Source organism: Crocodylus porosus, unplaced genomic scaffold (genome assembly GCF_001723895.1).
Source record: "Crocodylus porosus isolate Cpor-Errol unplaced genomic scaffold, CroPor_comp1, whole genome shotgun sequence".
NCBI classification, from domain to species: Eukaryota; Metazoa; Chordata; order Crocodylia; family Crocodylidae; genus Crocodylus; species Crocodylus porosus.
Genome location: NW_017728909.1, coordinates 50,223,054 through 50,242,511, shown reverse-complemented (window position 1 = coordinate 50,242,511; position 19,458 = coordinate 50,223,054). Strand labels below are relative to the sequence as shown.

Here is a 19,458-nt window from a genome sequence, read left to right as displayed (position 1 = left end):
AAAGCGCAAGCTCAGGGGTGATCTGGTGGCCACCTATAAGCTTATCGGGGTGCTCATCAGGATCTGGGGGAACGACTGTTCACCAGAGCCTCCCAAGGGATGACAAGATCGAACAGTCACAAACTCCACTGTGACCGATTCAGGCTGGACATAAGAAAGAACTTCTTCGCTGTCCGAGCCCCCAAGGTTTGGAACAGACTGCCACCTAAGGCGGTTTCAAGCGCCCACTTTGAATGCCTTCAAAACACGTTTGGATGCTTGTCTTGCTGGGATCCTATGATCCGTGCTGATTTCCTGCCCCTGGGGCGGGGGGGCTGGACTTGATGATCCTCCGGGGTCCCTTCCAGCCCAAATGTCTATGAAATCTATGAAATACATGAAATTTAAAAGGGTTAAGAAAATGTTTAAAGTCTTTATAAGGAGAGGCCTTTTATGGCAGGAAAATCTAGTAGCATTCAGAAGGGGGAGTTCAGCTGAATTGGTCTGTTTCTATCAGCTGCAGGAATAGGAAAAAAACACACTTGACAATGGACAGATCTTGCTGTGATACAGAAAAACATAGACATACACACCAAAAGGTTCTCAAAACCAACTTGGTTTCCAAAAATTAGTTAAAAATAACTTCAGTTACTTTACCTTCCCAAGAGTTTTCCAATTTTTGTCCTTTTATACTCCAGCTTTCTTGGTTTTATTTCTTCCCTGTTCGACAGATGCATAGGAATTGTCTGTGCAGAAACCAGCTAAGAAATGATAATACCTGAAGTGCATAAACTAAAAAACCAAAACACTGAGATGCTTTATGGTGTCCTTTCCCCTTTTTGTATTCCTCTTTGAAGGTAATTTCTGAAATAAAGGACTCCAAACTGGGTTCCTGGTCCCACTTGACATGTGGAGTTGTCATTTGGCATAAGATCACAGTAATTAGCTTTTGCCACCAGTGTTCTTCTCTCTCTACCTTCCAGCTTAATATCAGTATTTTTCAAATAAAGAAAGGGAATAAAGGCACGATATAAGCCCTACAGCTGTTAAATGTAATGCTTTTAAATCACTGATTCTCAACCAGAATGTTACGGCGTGAGGAGATAAGCAGGTAAGCTCAGGCTTAGGCTTGTCTTTGCTTGGCTGCTCCTCCCACCCCCATTGCCTGGCCCTTCTTGAAGGTGGTGAGCATGTAAATTAATCAAATAAGTGGCACCCAATTTCAAAAACTAAAGTTATGGTGGGGTGCCTAGAGTCCAGTAAGTTACTATAAGTCCAAAAAAGTTGAGAACCACTGCTTTAGATTCTTTGAATCTTGTAAGTGCCATGTAAATGTTTCCTATTTTTTTCAGTTAAAACTGTTTTACACGTTAAAAAAAATATTTTGGAATATTTTAACTTGTCCCTAATACATGTATTTTGTTTTGCTTGTATGCTGTTCAACAAATATATGTGAGTATCCAAGAACACTATTGTCATTGGAATGTGGGTTTGTTGTGTGTTTTTTTTTTTTTTAGAGTCTTAATTCAAAACCAGTTGGGACAGTGGAAGCATCGCACATGCCCTGCAATACAACAGGTTCTGCAGAAGGTACAGTTTTTCTTCCTTTTTACTATCCCGGTTCTCCCACTAATCTTTCCTGCTTGGTGCAGAAGGTTGGACCCGATGATCTTCCAAGGTCCATTCTGGTCTTACAATCTATGAATCTAGCCTTATAAAATCCAAGGTATGCTGGCATGTATGCTTGTGCCATATTTTTTTTTTTTCAGGAAGATCACTTACTCTGTATGACACCAGAAAGCAATGCAATAAACATACAGTAAATGAATAAAGTATTCCGTTAAAAAAAGAGGTAAAATAATTTACTAATTTTTACCTGAAATTGCTCACAAATTTTTAAAGGCTTTATAACAAAGACTTTAAAGCATGTTTTAAAATTAGCTTATGAAACCTCACTAAAATTCCAGAAGAGGGCAGCATTCAACTAAAAAAACAAACAAGGAACGCCCCCCCCAAAATGGTCAACTTGCAAGTTTCAGACGTTAAATAAGCCTTTTTAATAATGATAGGAGTAGATCAAAGAAGAATGAGTTAAGCTTTCTATGAACAGGACCTAGTCCTGACCCTTGTGAGTCCTATTAATTTCAAGAACTGGATTTCAGTAAGATGCTTGTCTATGTAAGGATTGCATGATTTTGTACCGCAATCATAATTATTCCACAAGATAGTGCCTGAATAGTGCAAAGATGTGTGCATGCTGAACTTCACATGCTGCAAACATTCCCACAGAAATCAGCAAGTGTCTTTGTAAGCTGTCACAGGATCTAGACCTACCTGATTTATGTAGGGTTATATATCTGAGAAAAGAATTGGAGGCACAGCTACCTGTTAATTATTCCTAGTAATAGATGCAAGAAGTGTTCTCCTTGCTGGACATTAGCTTACCTTTAAATAGTTAGGTATTACATAGACCATTTCTATTGCACTTCAGGTAGAATTTTTTTAACCTAGTTTCTCCACATTTTTTGGTTTGATGCAGTGACAAGCAACAGTACCAGTGTTCCATCTAAACATCTATAAGACTTTTTCATCATCATGATGTTTAAGCATCTTGTAAACATTAGAGCAGTGACTTCTCAACTCCTGAGTCTTAACAATGGCAAGCTGTAAGTTCATTTCGGTAAATAAACAACAGTTTATATTGCAAGGAATTACATACGTTGCTACCACAATGATGATGATTATTGTGGCTAAAGATTTCTATCAGCTTGCCACTCTCTGCCCAGTATGATCCCATGTATCCCATGCTGTTCGTCACTAGTAGGAGGGGAATTTTACAGATTATCAAGTGCTATTACCCATAGCAGCAGACTGAGTAAAGCAAGCCATATCTGGTGACTAATACGCTAGGTTTTTTCTTAGTTCATGTTTGAGATGACTGCTGTGGTGCATACAAATAGTAAATACCTAGTGATACTGATTTAGTATTTGAGAAGTCATTTATTATATTTACTTGAATGTAAGATGAGGGTCCCCCTCCAATTGAGTGGGGAAAAAGGCTCTCCCTTTCTAATCACATACAAGGAAATCTCACTAAATACATTGTCTGTCATTAAACTGCTGCCAAATGCAGCATATGTACTCAGCAATGTAAACCAGCTGTGTAACTGAATAAATGCAGGCAACACTGAGCATGACTATATAACACATAGTCCATATTGGGCAAACATACTGATGGGAACCTACCACAGGACTAGGTTAGTGTAGCCCATCTGAATTAGACAAATGGTAGCACCCGTTGAAAGTAGTCTCCCTCACTGCCAACTCTTTTTCAAGTCATATTGAGCCATGACATAGCATACCCAGAATTTCTCTGTCCCCACTCTCTCAGCCTGGCACATGTGATTAGTGTGGCCCCACTCTCTTTGAGGTGAAACCAGACCAGGTTACCGTGAGCCTCATCTACATATACATTATTTTTAATCATCCTAGGACTTGTGACATAAACACCTGGTTTCAGTCATGGGGGCTAATTAGCACATGGATCTTTTGTGAGAGATATCTGGAGTATACATACATACTAAGCAGTGGGGTCATGGCTTGAAATGCTGTTGACTCTGCTGGCGTCCACCTCAATGAACTATGTGGTAAATCATGAGCCTTTGGCTTTGGACTAATATCATGCAAAGTTTGTACTACATATAAGTGCTCAAAAGTAGAGATGCACCGATGCATCGGTTTCATATCAGATTGGCACTGATATAAGGAAGATTGACTATATTGGCCATCAGCTTTTTTTGATGTGGCCAATAACGCCACTGATAAATGCCTTGTGCAACTATAGCACAGCATGCAGGCAGCCAAGAGCGCAGCCTGGCAGCATGGAGAGCAGCTGGGTCCAGATGGTAAGTCTGTTGTGAGGGAAAGGGCATGGGCAGAGTGAGGAACTCTCAGGGGCTTGTCTGGTGGGGCAGCTCCTGCTGCTGCATGCACCCTGGGAGTGCAAGGGCGGGGATGTGTGCCTCTGGATCTGCACGCAGGGTAGGGTAGGCTGCTGTTGTGGACTGCGACTGGGGTGGCGCCAGGCTCTTCCTGTCAGGGTGGGGTGCGCTATGGTTGGGGCTGTGCTTGGGGTGGGCAGCGGCAGCACTGGGAGGCAGGGTTGGGGGGGCTTCAGTGAATTTTGGGATGGCTGCAGTCTCCCCCACTGTATCCCCTTCCCCAAGTGCAGCCTGGCCCACCCCCCACTGGAAAGAGTTTGGTGCCGCCTCAACCGCAGCCCACAATGGCAGCCCACCCTCACCCCACATGCAGATCTGGGGGCCCTTGTCCCACGTGCAGAGTTCCCCCCCCATGCCTCCCAGATGAGTGGCTCACAGCTCCATCCCCCAGTCCACCTTGGCTATGCAGCCTCTATCCCTGCCCCAGGCCGGGGTAGAGGCTCTCTCCCTCACCTGCAGGGGCCTTGATCTGCCCCCCACATCCCTTCCCTTGCTCCTTTCCCTGCAACAGACTTACTGGCAGGACTAACCTGGCCCCAGCCCCCAGCCAGGGTTTGCCTATGGGAGGTCAGTGACCCAACGCTCATTGCTGTCGCTAGGGATCAGAGGGGTAGGGCCAGCCCTGCTCTTTGGAGCAGACAATATAAACCAACCCAGGGCTAGAAAGCATGCTGGGGAACTCTGATTTAACTTGAACCAGGAAAGGATGTGGGACAGAAGTTTCATAAACTGGGTTGACCTAAATCAGGTAAGTCTGATATTACATGCAGTCAGGTTTATCTTAAACCAGTTTCAGCCATTTGAAACCAGTTTATGTGTACTGAACTTCAGTTCTGTTACAGGTTTAAACCAGTTTCAGATCATTTAAACTGGTTTACGTGTAACTTTTGTCCCTAGTCAGGGAAAGCAAGGTCTGATAGTAAAGAGAGGGGAAAGGGACAGCCAGGGGAAATAGTTGGGGAGTAGCAGACAGCAAAGTGCTGCCTGATTCCCCAGACATATTTTCCTTGGTGTAGCAGTGGGAGGGGAAATATTCAAGGCAAACCTCCAATAATGGGGCTGTATCTGGAATATTATAACACGTTTATACACTTTCCATATAGAGAATCTAATTATTGGAGGGTTGGTCTTATAATTGGGATCTTCTATTCAAGTAAATATGGTAAATTCTGATCATATGCTTTCATTTTGATTTCAAGCGTACAAAATTCATATTTGTGCACAAGTTTGAGATGCACAAAGGTTAATTCATTGATTCCAATAGAGGCTAAAAGCCTACCCACTTTTAGTGAATCTGTGCCCAGTTGTCTTTAATCCACGGTATTCAATTGTTACAAGAATTGCCTAGCACCTTGCAGGATTGAGTCCCTTATGCTCATAGCAATTAAATAACAATTCAGAGGCAAGAGATTAATCACATTTCAGTAGTATCCATAAATCAAACAAACTGTAAAATCATGAGGCCCGAATTCTGACTGGGCCTTTGGGTAATTGGATGCTGAGCTTAGAGTATAACATTTGTTGCAGTAATGTTATAAAGACATTCTCTTCATCTGTTGTTACAATAAGTCATATTTATTCCTCCTGTGTGGGTCTAAAGTCAAGATCAACAGACCAGCTATCAGAAGCTCTGAGTTATTATCTAGCGAAGGTTGCTATAGTAATTCACTGCCTGTTGTGATATGCAATCAAACCAATGGAGTGGGTCAATGTAAGGTGATATTGCTAGCTTAGCACTAAATCTCTTGTAGCAACTTAGTTAAAGTCAAATGCATGGAATGATGCATCCTCCACTGACAATGCAAAACAAAATATGAAATAGATTTTAATTTGGCAATCCTATGTTATAAAATTTTTAAAAAGCCTCTAATGTTCTAATTTTGAAATTTTATGGTACATAACACTTTGGCTGATCTTGTTATTTAGACCTATAAGCAATTTGCTTCTGTCAGTTAATCCACTTACAATACATGAAACTGTTATTCCAAAGATTGTAAGAATGGCAGTAGTAGAAAATGTCTAGAGAAATTTTGGGGAGGCATTCCCTGGAAATATTTTTTTTGTAGTTTAGCTGTTTCTCTTTCTGCTTGAGTGCTCTTTAGTTTCTACAGTTGGTGTTAAAAGTCATTGTTTGTCTACATTAATTAGGTAGTGGTGTCTGGGTTCATCTATTTTATTACCGTGAACGTTTACTTTATAACGGCAACCAAATTAGTAGGAAGAACTCAGTGCTGTACAGAATCGTTACTTAGGCGACCACAACTTCTGGGGATACTGCCTTTAGACTTTGCCACATTTTTTAGTTTGATAGTCTTGTCTGATATAGCACCATTGTTCCACCTAAATGGATCCTTCATAGGAAGTCTGAGACTGCGCGAGTGATCAGAGTAGAAATGTGCTTTTAAAACACTTGATCATTGATACTGGTACTGCTTGTTACTTGTGAACTATGTATGACATTGTAACCTGTACCTGTGTGTCATCTGCAGGTTATCTACAGATCACACATTATGCAGCAAGCAAATCCTGCCTTCAATGGTAGGGGGAATAATCAGTGATCTCTGCCAAACAAGAATTATTGTACCTTCTTGCATCCATACTGCAACTGTCTCTAGAGCAGGGGTCTTCCACATTTTTGAACAGTGTGTCAAAAACACCTGCAATCTTGACTTGTAAGATGTGTGCTGGGGTGGATTCATTAAGACAGAGCTGTCCAATTGGTGGCCTACGCAGTGGGTTAATATGCAGCCCCTAGGCACCCACCTACCTGCTACTGCCCTTTATTGTGGCTGAAGCAGCAGCCAGGGTCTTGGGGCATCTCCCTCTCCCAGCTTCTGCTGTCTGACCCAGCCCCAGGGAGTGGGGCAGGGTGGGGTGGCACAGTGCACAGTGCTGTATGAGCTGGTAGCTTGGAACACTTGTACCACGGGGAAGCCCTCATGGACATGGAGCTGCAGGTACAGTAGGGTTCTGTACAGGGTGGGGATGCCCACCTTCTTCACTCTGCATGATGCAGTGGGGTGGGGGACCACTTGCTGCTCATTCATGGTATGGTAGTTTGGGGAGTGCTCATCCAGCTACCTGCACATGGTGGAGTGGGATGAGGGGGCATCTGTCCAGGTGCATGCATGGGATGGGCTGTAATGCTGCAGGGGCTGAAAGCTCCCACAGGCTCCTACTGGTGTGGCCTATGAGGCATGTGGCACCCAGATGCTTAGAAGCTGGACAGGCTAGCATTAACATCCCATTCACTATCGAACTGGTGCCACTGAAATCCATGATGAAATCCATGGTACCAGGATTTTATCCCAGAGAGTTTCATTTGAATAAGGATTGTAGGGTTGGTCTTGGAACCTGTGCTTAGGCAGTCCTTTTGAATTGAGTCTTCATAAGATACATTGGCAGAGCATCTTTTAAACCTTGCTTTGGGCTTTCCACAGAGTTGAAGATAGGAGAAAAGCACCAGAAGCATTAATGGTTCCTGAATGGTGTCTCGTAACATACTACACTACTACACATACATTCATTTCATAGCAAGTTATCATTAAATTCATTTGTAATAGCTGATTTCACAAGGGAAACTGAAACTGAATCAGCATAACAGGATAGAGCTGAACTCTTGAGTTTGACATGAAAAGGAAAAATAATGTGAAGAGAGCTTGAGAGAGTTTCTTTTTACTAAAAAATGTAGCAGTAGCCAGCAGTTTTAGGAAGTCCTGTGACTGTTTGTTGGGCTTATTTGCATGTCTGTAACCAGCTTTTTCTTACCACTCTTCACCATTTCATAACAGTACTGGTATCTGCCTGGGTAAAACTTGCAAAGTGAACAAGTTTTTGTGTGCTCTGTACCTTTCCCACAGTCTTGAGAAGAAACCATAAAAAGGGAATGACATAAAATATGTTATTTTTCACCACCATTTTTGAAAATGCAAAAGCTAATTAAAAAAATGCATGAAACCTCTTTAGGAAAATGTACAGGAATTATGCTGTCCTGTGTTAGGCACATTCTCAGAATTTGTGCTGTTTTAAACACTGTTTTTCATATCCATAATCTAGTTTGAGTCAATGTAAACTTTTTGTAGCTTGTCCCTTTAATTTCAAGAGCTCATTTACAACTGGTCCATAACAATAACATAAAAGCCTGTTGTACAACTTTCTAGTGTTCTGCCCACTGGTACGCTGGTTTGGGGAAATGTGCAGGCTACAGATGTACACTATTCTGCCATGCCTGTTTGTTTCATTATATTTTCCTCTCTTAATCAAGAAAAAATGTCTTTAGAAGTTGATAAGGCATCTTGCTTTTCCAGATCTTGTGAACTTGACATATGATGAATCATCATCTGAGGATGTGAAGGTACAGCTTTTTCCTTGCATGAATGGCTCAACTCTGTCCAGGTTCACATACTGGACTCCTTGCTGTGGCATTTTGAGCACCTTCCAAAGTTAAAATATAAATAAGGTGACCAGTGCCTGCCGACTGATATTTCCTTTCCATTGCTGTCCCTGGGGGAAAGTTGTGTGTGTGGATTATTATTTATATTAATGAATTGGTTTTGTGGTGTTGGAACTGGAAAGCTAGGTTCAAGACTTCTCTTTTTGTTCTTGCAGTATTGTGTAAGATAGCTTTGTCCCCTGCCCAACAAAACCCCATCTTCCTGCATGCACAATTTTATCCTTGAGACAGTGTTTCATTGTTCCTGAGGAGTCATGCTCTGGAGGGCAGTTGAGGTCTTGGAGGGCAGGGTGATCTGTTGTTTAATCTTGATATACTGATTAGAAATGTTTTCAAGGTTGTACACACAGCCTTTTAGAGAATGGCAGAGAGAAAGTTTTGTTATACAAAATAACTGACTTTGCTCATGACACTGTAATACCTTTTATGTAGATGTAATGCAAAACAAGACATCTTATATTCAATAGCTTCTGTTTTTGCAGCAGTGCTTAAGAGAAGTTTTGGTTAGTCTGTTGTGTTTGATGCCTTTTTATGTCATACTTTATATTTGTCTCCAGTTCTGATCCCCCAAAACCTTGGTCCTTTTACTTTTCTCAATTCACAAAATTTGGTTTCAGATAATATGATTTAGCTGGTTCTAGGATTCAGTGCATACAAGACTGAAGCTGTTTTGTGGGTTGAGAGAAGCAAGTGGGAGATATATAGTAAGATGCATAGTTTGCTTGATGGAGGCATGCTTGTTGAGAGTTAGGAATTCATGGGGATGCTGCTGGATCTTTAGCCATTTATAGATGATTATACAGCAGCAGCCACCTCATTCGTTCTTTACTCCACAATTGACCAGTAGAATGAGGATTTATTTTGGATTCTGATCTTGCTACTGTAAGTTATGTCCTTATCACCTTAGGATTAGATTGCTACAGCATGAACACTTGGTTCATGCATGGTTAAATCCATCTGGAAACTTAAGACAGGACAGAATGAAATGGTCCATGTCTGCTGCTTAGAATTCATGGCTTCTTACTACTTCATGATCTGTATTGATTGTGTGTCATTTTCTGAATGGCATTAAAAATCCCTTTGGTGTGATATAAAAAGCCCAAGACCTGTCTCTCTCCTAGTATGATATGGCTACAGATGTGATCAGTCCAGGTATTTTGCTGGAACCTTATTATTTTAAATATATATCCGCTTATAGTCCAGAAAAGTCCATATGGATTGATTTGTCAAAGCACAACATTGTCTGGATTTGAGTTTGGATACATCTGAATATTTGTTCTTTGTGCCTGGGGCAACAGGATAAACTGCTAATTTAATCTTTGAAGTGATTATCTTTCTGCATCTTAAAGGTTTATATAGCCTGGATTGGCTTGACGTCTTTTACTGTATCTATAGTAGGCAACCGTCAATCCTCTGGATCATGGTGTACATGTAAGAGGTCTAGTCAGGTGCCTGATGAATCTGCTTGTATGGAGTTCTGTGACCATAACATCAAGACCTTCAACAAGTATGCTTAGGCAGGAGCATGGAGGAGTGGAGGCTGCCCAAGCCCTACCATCCCCCCTTTAGACCACTGAGACAGAATCCAAAGGCCAGATCAAGTCCAGACATTCATTGTCTCGATGGTTGTAACTTCTCCAGAGACCAGCAGATAAGAACTGCTGCTGACTGCCTACTGCCTCAGCAAGGACGCATTTCTGTCACAAAGATGTCCCTTAGCCTTTCTCCAACCAAGGAGTATCCACAAGGCTAGGAGCTAGGATTTTGAGACAAGTAAGGCCCTTGCCTTACTGTGGAGGTTGCAACATTGTGGTACTTTATAGAAGCTCCCCCAGGACAAGTAGCCCCATCATGTTGTCACTAGGCCCTCTAGTTGGATGCGGTTTACAGTCATACCCAGAGCAAACTGTATGTATAGAAAATTAATAAATGAAAGGAGTAAATGCTTCTTGTATTATTTTTCTCTCAATTCAAAGCACACAGTGCTGTTTTTATATAAACACAAACTTGACCATTTGTCCTTAAATCTAGTTCAAGTTTCCTTTTTCTAGCCTTTCAGAGATTTGGTGGTTCCTTCTAGGGCAAATGAAGACCAGGACTTACTGAGCATAGGTAAGAAATTGGTAGTCATTTTGACTGTTAAGAATATTATTGATATATATACTATTATGCTTTCAGGTCCAAATGCATATCAGAGTTTCTTTCAAAGAAAGGAAAAAGCAGCTGACTTAAATGAGCAGCATAGCAATGTAACAACTGAAAGGCACACTCTGTCACATTTATACTAAACATGAGAGCTGTTTTGAACTCTATTATATTTAGGTTCATATGTCTACTCATCATACTAAGACTTTCTGACAATGGGCTAAGGTAGAAATAAAAATCTTCAGAAGAACTGGAAGAATTAACTTGAATGTATGGTGAAGAGTAAAGGAAACATTGCAAGAATGTTCTAGGTATTGTAATGATGAGACCAATTCAGTTTCCATAGAAAGAGTAGATCAAGAGCTAGGTAAGCCCAACATCTCATAACAAAGTGAAACGCAAGTTAAAAAAGTGAGGAATATTTCCAAACTTGAGAAGAATTCCTATAACAAAAGTGCAAGTGTTCCATAATACAAAACAGAACAAGAAGGAAGTGGACACAGACTCATTTAGCTCAGCCTATGGGAGCTGGGTTGCTAGACAGAAATAGCCAGGCTCTTAAAATTTGCAAATGGTATAATGCTGTGACTGGAACGGAAAGCGCATAATGTCAATATTCAGACAACCAGTATGCAAACTCATGTGCCCTTACTACAAAAATAAGAGTCACTCTGCGTGTGTGTGTGTGTATGCGCGTGCGCTGGAGGATGGGTCTGTAGAGAAAATGTATCAAATTGTACACTGGCATAAGTCCACAAGATACTGGTGTACTAGATAAGAATCTGGTCTGGTATTTCAGATAATACCGAATCACAATCACTCATGTGTTCACCAGTATTTCTGAGACCTATATAAGTTGCCTGTTGGTTAATAATTTTATCATGTGTGGCTTGCCCCCCTCGTAGGAGAGTAGTAATTAAATAAGGGAATAAAGAGTGATTTGATAAAAACATTATCTTCATGATTTTCATGATTATTCTCATTTTTGATACTTTTGTGAGACTAGCAATTTGTGCTTTGTGTAAAGTCTGGTGCGTGTATGTAAAACAATAGTGTCCACATAACTAAATTATGCTTTTTCAACAAAGACCAATCTGGATTTTTACATAGGATGACGGGCCAGCAGGGTGCACTTAGGTAGCCACACCAGCTCTGATCCTGGCTTCAGTTATCTCATCTGGAAGAACCAGACTGCAGCTTGAGAGATGGCTGAGCTCAGGGCTGCACTTTGCTGTGCAACTGATGCATTCTACTTCCCCCTAAAATACCCCCTTTCTTCTTCATTTACATTGACCCTAGTGGCAGCTAGAAGGGGAGTCAGTTTCTCTGGCTCTAACCAGGTCAGAGCTGCCCTCTGATGCTCAGATGGGCAGCCGAAGTCAGATTCTGGCTCCTTTGCAATCCCTAAGCAGTGCAAAGGAGCCAGTTTTCAGAGAAGTCCGGCACTGGTTCATACAACAGCTTGGAAGTGGGACTATGTTTACTTTAGCATAGATGTCTGGATACCAGGCAGCTGCTTATTTAGGTGAAATGTGTGGATTTATCTAAGTATTTAAACATGGATTAAGAAAAATAACCTTAGGCATTTTTTTTAAATATTGGCCTTCTCTGAGTAGGCTTGTAATGAGAACTTGAAAAGTCTCAGGTGCTACCTATTATCTAGTTTTAATTAGATTACAGTATAACTGAGACTGAAATCATCGTTTTTCACTTGTGCAAGAATTGTCATAGAGCTGTAATTCTGTTTGTTTCAGAAACTGCTTTTCTTAATCGAATTAACCTTGTATGCGTAAAGGTTAGCATTGATCTACTATTCAGAGGTAAAACCAACATCATTTGTTGTAGCAACCTGGGCTTCCTTTGCAGGTCTTCTATCTTAGTAATGACCCACACTGCGATCCTCACTTTATTGCAGTCATGAGGAATTTTGCCATTGACTTCAGGAAGCTGAGGGCTCTGCCTCCAGTTTGCATTGTGTAAGACATCTGCTGGGATTTGTGTGTGAAGCTGTAGGCCAGATGAAAAATGAAGCTATTGAATAAGAGGCAAAAGAGCCAAAAGGGAATGCATGAGAGGAGAGCCGTATTTTGTAACATTTTTATGTAGTGAATTAAGATGGCTTTATTAGGCTATTTAAATATAAAAATCTGTGCATGTTTTAATAATACATGTTAAGTGTTAGGGATTTATTGTCCTGTACTGCTTTGAGCTGGGTTTTGTTTTTTTTAAATTTTTGGCATTGTTCTATGTACGGTGGCAGTGCTGGAAGAAGAAATGAACAGTGGGGGATAAGATGAGAGGAGTAGAAAGGGATGCCCAGCAGGGGAAACAAGAGAAGGGAGGGCTGAGTGAAGAATGAATGGAAGAGGACAAGTTGTGGAGTCTTATTACCAAAAAAGATGAGTAAACCAAAAACTACTTTTACTAGTGAGAATACTGGGACTCTGGCCCTTCATATGTTTCTTAATATCAATCAGCACACTGATGAATATTATTCTCCCACCTCAGCTTTGCTGCCTCTTTCCACATAGTCCCTTGCATTTGAAGTTTCTGTTAAAAGATAATGATGGCAGTTAGGATTCCCATGTTTTTTTCTGCCTGTCTGGATCAGACCCCTGTTCTTTCAGCCCTCTCCTTGGCCCTTCACTACCAAAACTCTTCTCCCAGCAAGTCCTGGTATTTGGCTTTTAGGGTATCTTTGAGTCATTGCCCTCTACAGTAGCTCCAGAGGATGCCCTTACTCTTTCTTATTGGGGCTGAAGGGGGAATGTTACCATAGGTTTGCCTCAGACACCTTTTCAGAGTCTTTAGCTAGCTCTGCAGGACTTTTTTCCCATTCTGCATGTGTTGAGTAGGGTTGAGGTGGGGAAGCAGGTGGGCAAGAGCAGTGGTCTACAGCCTTTCTAAATAGATCATCACCTTTTGGCATTTAAAAGCAACCCAAAATCTACTGTGCACGGCCCCTACCCCAACCCAGCAGGTAAGCCTGTGGGGAGGGAAAGGGCAGGGATAGATCGAGGCAGAGGGAGAAAAAATGATTTTGGGGGTGTGCCTCCCCACCAGGTAAGTCCCACCTGGCCGGGGCCCCACTCAACTTACCCCTGCTTTTGCCTCTGTGGCACTGTCCCTCACTGCGGGGGCCTTGATCTAGCCCCCGCCCCTTCCCTCCCCCACAGGCTGACCTGCTGGGCTGGGGCATGTGCCTGTATGCACGTGGGCACTCCCCCCCTCCCCCATTCCAGCCTAGGATTGACTTCAAGAGGCTCCGAGATCTACTGGTGGATTGAGATCCACTGGTTGGTGACAACTGCTCAAGAGAATCCCTTGTAAGGATTACAGAAGTAAAAGATGAAAAACTCCCTGCAAAGTGGAGATGGTGGAGTGGCCAGTGATGCTCCTTGAGAATCCTCATGTGGCTGGTGCAAAGTATTATGATGTAGGGTAAACTGTTTGCAGTATTTGAGAGATGGTGAGACACTGGTGACAAGGGAATGTTAGATCAAGCTGAAATACGTGAAAACTAAAGCTGACTGCTGTCCAAACCTACCATTTTCCTTATCTCTTCCTCTTGGGAGTTGATAGAGGTTTGGTCAGTAAGGCTGTGCGAAATTTTGCCACCAGTTTTGTTTCAATGCTGTTTCAAGTTGAAACAGCAAAATTGAAATGAAACAGATGTGGCCAAAACAGCCTTGAAATGAAAGGAGGCAAGTCGAAACGTTTTGCTGTTCGATGTTTTGCCTATAGGCTATAATGGGGAAGGTTGAAACAGCCTATAACTTTGTCATTTGTGGCCAGGTTTGGATGAAACTTGCAGGAATGGTAGCCCCTTCTGAGGCCATAAAGCCTGCCATGTTTCAAGGAGATAGGTGCAGAGGGTTTGGAGAAACTGCACCCCAAAACCCTGAAAGCAAAATGCATTTCACATGTATGTGTTAAGCCACAGCGGGGTCAAAACTGCAGGCATGCTAGCCCCTCCTGAGGCCATGAAGCCTGCCAAGGTTCAAGCAGATAGGTGCAGGGGTTTGGGAGAAACTGCACCTCAGGCTGTGGACAAGCAAAACTCGTGTCATGGGTGACACTGTGTTAAAGTGCGGCAGGGTGAAAGCTGCAGGCCTGCTAGCCCCTGCTGAGGCCACAACGTCTGCCAGCTGTAACGAGATAGGTGCAGGGGTTCTGGGTTCTGGGACCCTGCACCTCTGGCCACAGACAGGAAAAACTCATGGGTACTTGTGCAACCATGTCTGTCTTGGGGCGGAGGAAACCACTGCAGGCCTGGCTGCTAGGCCCTGCTGCGGCCCCGAAGCCTGCCAACTTTCAAGGAGATCAGTGCAGGGGGTTCTGGGGCCCTGCACCCCTAGCTGCTCACAGGCAAAACTTGTGTTGTGGGTGCTTGTGCAGAGAAGGGCCGCTCGTATGATCAGAGACTTGCACAGCAAGCCATATGAGGAAAGGCTGAGGGACCTGGGACTCTTCAGCCTGAAAAAGACAAGGTTGAGAAGCGACTTGGTAGCAGCTTACTGCTCCGTTAGAAGCGTACATCTGGGGCCCGGTGAACAACTGTTCACCAGGGAACCCTTGGGGAAAACTAGGAGTAATGGTCACAAACTCATGGAAGAACGTTGAGCCTGAAACGATAGGAAAAACTACTTCACAACTAGGGTGCCCAGACTGATCATTACTGTAGTTTTGATGCTGCTGTGGCTTAACACATACGTATGACACAAGTTTGGCTCCCAAGAATTTGGGGTGTGGTTTCTCCAAACTCCCTGCACCTTTCTTCTTGAAACTTGGCAGACTTTGTGCCCTCAGAAGGGGCTACCATTCCTGCAAGTTTCATCCAAATCTGGCCATAAATGACAAAGTTATAGCCTGTTTCAACCTTCCCCATTATATCCTATGGGCAAAACGTTGAAATAGGGTTGAAATGGCAAAACGTTTTGACAGAACAAAACGGAATAGCCATTTTGACTGGAAACAAAAGTTGAAACGAAACACCGTTCTGTGGAAATGTCATAACCGAATGCTGCTGTTTCGCACAGCCCTGTTGGTCAGTGTTACTTAACCCTCCTGTCCCCTCCATAGAACAAACGGAAAAAAAGACTAGAATTTTTTTTCTTGTAGTGAAAGAAAGAGAAAGTAACTCAAAAAAATGACAGAGAAAAATGAATAGCCAGTTGGGGAGAGTGAGTAGAAGGAAAAAGAAAAAAGAGTGTTTTTTTTATACTTTAGTATCAAAACATGCCTCCTTACACAAAACTGTAAATTTTCTTCAGTCTATAACTCTTCACAGTTTGGGTTTGAGTCTGGGAAATAACAGCTGAATTCTGTTACTGTTTGGCATGTAACTGCAGTAACATGGCTGGTGCTTTTAAATATTTTCCTTCCTGTTTTGCTTAGCTTGGCTTGAGAAGGAGGATGTAGACAAGCATTTTATAAAACTGTGAAACTGCTTTTCCCAATTAAAAACACATATTTTTATTTTCCATGGAAACATTACATTTTTTTAAATTACAAAAATGTGCGTGTTACTTTCCTCCTCAAAATATCAAAAGTCCATTTGCATAGAAGAAAAAATGTTTTCAAAATATTTGGGTTTTATTCATGGAATTATAGTGCAATGATCTGGTAGTGGGTTTTGCTTTGTCCTAGTTTAGCCTGTTTGCCTTGTTGGCCATGAGAGAGTGAACAAATTCTGTAAGCAACATTTTGAAATTTGAAAGATAAAAACACTGAAGCCAGTTTTTTGTCAAATCTCTGTGCGTGACCAGGCAGCCGGAAACCTTTTAGGGGATTCTGTTCTTTGATTTTTCACGGTTTCTTCAGAAATCCCAGTTTAACCACATGTCAGCTTAAGAAACAGAACATGAAGATCTTCTCCTCTGTATAAACCACTAGTTTGCAATGTAATCTGCATAAAATCTGGTTTCAATATTGACATTTTGTTCTTCTTAATTAGATTTCCTTACTGTGGTTGGTAAGCCTTAAACTGTTTTTTTTAAATAAAAAGAAGCACTAATCTGCTTTTTAGATGTTTTGTGCTTAGAGAATGTTTTGGCTTTTGTTGGATATGTAAACGATTGCTACTCTTATTTTGGTAAAATCTCTTTTTAGATACTGTTTGTGTGACCTTAGAGATGGGTAAAATATTCATAACTGAAGGTGTTGTTGTTAAATATACCTTTGGGTGGTTACTACAAGAAGCAATTTTATATAAGGTGTTGATTCTGTTTTTTTAATTGGCTGGTGACATGACTGTGAGAATTTTGTGACAGATGTTTGCACTGTTTTGTTTCATCCATCTTGCTTCAAGAAAGGAAGGGAGGGAGGGTCCACTGGGTGGGACACTACTTCAGTGCTTCGAAGACTCTTGTTTAGTTTCAGCTCCAGTATAATTTCCCTGTGTGACCATGGGCAAGTCACTTAACCTCCCAATGTGCATCAGTTTCTCATCTGTTAAAATCAGGATAATAGCACCTCACAGGTGCAGTACCTAGTTCTAAGGTGATGGGGCCTGTGTACCCTTAATAAATCAACAGAAACAGTGCTGGTGCTTAAGAAAGTCCCTTCCCAATGGGAAAAGACTCAGATATGCCTATGTTTAATTTAATTTTATGGAAGATGGATAGCATGGAAGTGGCAGGGCAGCATAATAATGGAGGAAATCAATTATTTTATTGCCCCAGAAATATTTTAGTATCTCCGGTAACTACCCAGCCTTTTTTTGCTGACCACTCATGATCTTTAAGAGCTGCTTTTTGTACCTCTGTTGACTGCCCTTTAGAAGAGTGATTTATCACAAAATATTGCCACAGCATTTTTCAATCTTGGAGAACTAATCCAGTTTATTTCAGGGGAGAGGGACAGGGAAAGAAGCAATGCTAACATGTCTGTGTCATCTATAAATAGGAACCTACTCAAATTGTGATTTTACATAAATCACAAAGTCAGGCAATCTCTGCAAAATCTGTGGGAAACAAAAAAACTTGCTAAAAATAACATGCTGGCTCCCCAGTGAGAGCCAGCAGTCCTCCCATCTCCAAAGCCTGGCATGAAAGCAGCTGCTGGCAGGAAGGTGAGCAGGCAAGACGGCTGTCACTCCTGCCCCTTGCTGCTGATTGGCTGAGAGAGCTGCCTTTTATGTGGCCCCACCCGTTTTCATCAATCAGCGGTGTGGGGTGAGGCCGTATTATGGATAGCCATTCAACAATCGGTGGCAGGAGACATGCCCACCAGGGCCCCTTGGCCAATAAGAGACATGATGGGGCCCCCACCATTATAAGGCTGTGAAAATGGTGACCAGTCCCATAATCTGCCTGTGAAATGGGCCAGCCACCACCTCTATCTATAAGAAATCAAATATTGGGCATTTCTTAACAGTCAAGGACTTTGGATGACCTGAGAAGTAGGTTCTCTTCTGTTAAAATGAGAAAGTTGTCCTAAGCATGCGATTCTACATAGAACTTATTTAAACATCTATGGAGAAATCCCCATGAAAAAAATATTAAACATTAAAATAAACTTCTTTTGTTCTGGTGCTCAGTTTTTTATCCTTTCTAGATTTGTTTTAGTCATTACAACTTAAGTAGCATTTTAAAAAAAAGGAAGACAAAAAGAAAAATGAACAAGTTGTTGTCTACCTTCTCAGAAATGGTTATCCTCCCCTACTGAAAATCCAAAACAAATTTGCATGATGAAAAAATCTTTCAACAAGAGTCCCTTCATTCTGATGTTTAACTTGACCTCTTTGTCTATCTGCTGCCTACTTGGCCCCACTTCACTCTCATACAAATGTATTAGCAAGATATAAAATACAAAATAATGGTGGAATTTTCTTCCCTTTCTGGTCATCAAAGTAGCATTTCCTCTCATCTAAGCACCAAAAAATGCCACATACACTGTAGGTGGGAGTTCTGTTCCTGCATGTGTAGCTTCTGCCTCTGCAGACAGATTGCACACAGACTGGGCATGTGCAATGGGATGTGCACTGGCCATATGTGTGTGCATCTTTTGGATGTGCAGTGACTTCTAGACCCGTGAAAATATAGCTGACCAAAACCCACGGTTAACAGGGCTTATGCGCAGACAATGGCCAAGAGTTAGAGACCAACCACCCTTTGTCCCAAGTAGCTAAGTACCTAGGACACTCATCTTGAGTGCTAGAGAACTTGGGCTCTAGACCCCCTTGCATTGGGCTCTAGGCTCCCTGCATTTCTCCGGCTCTCCAGGAGGGCATGCTAACCATCACACTATAGGGCAGGTTGTTTTGCTACCCTTTTGAAGCAGAGCCATGTTCCTTGTGTTTTAATACAATTTGTAGGCCTGTGTGAAGTGGCTAGTATTTGCTTTGGATTCGGCCAATTCGGGGGACAGTGATTCAATTCGGTGATTCAAATCACTCCTGATTCAATTCGACCGAATCTGATTTGGAGATTCAGCTGCTGCCAGGCCCATCCCCTGCCTGCTCTCCCAGCCTGTCAATGGCTGCATCGCCTGCCCCAGCTCCTGGCACTTTGTTAAAAAAAAGACCCAGCGCAGTGGATGCTGCTGGGCAGGGAGGTGATCCCTGTTGCCCCCTCACTGCCCCACACTGTGTGGGGGTCTCTGCATTAGCCCCTCGCTCCCCCAGATCCTCCATGGGTGCCCTGCCTGGTCTGGCAAGATCCGGCCATTAAGAAAAAAAAAAAGAACCGGAGGAAAACCCCGCACTCACTGCTCCTTCTGGCAGGGGGTGATCCCTGCTGCCCCCCATTGCCCTATGCTACGTGGGGGGCTCTGCATGAGCCCCCTGAAGCCCAAGGCCGCTGCAGAAACAGTGAGTCCCAGGACTTTTCTTGTTTTTTTCTTAAAGAGCTGGAGCTGGCCTGGGCAGGGCACCTGTGG

General features: G+C 42.4%; 1 protein-coding gene across 5 annotated transcripts in view; it reads left to right on the top strand.

Moving 5' to 3' along the window:
* The window catches only part of ARHGEF28 (Rho guanine nucleotide exchange factor 28), a 221,277-nt gene that overhangs the window by 99,240 nt on the left and 102,579 nt on the right, over positions 1 to 19,458 (top strand). For all 5 annotated transcript variants that reach the window (XM_019532256.1, XM_019532253.1, XM_019532258.1 and 2 more), the window contains 3 exons: positions 1,497 to 1,569; positions 8,288 to 8,334; positions 10,485 to 10,545. In XM_019532256.1, the coding sequence (XP_019387801.1) occupies positions 1,497 to 1,569; positions 8,288 to 8,334; positions 10,485 to 10,545 (181 nt within the window). The remainder of the gene's footprint in view (positions 1 to 1,496; positions 1,570 to 8,287; positions 8,335 to 10,484; positions 10,546 to 19,458) is intronic.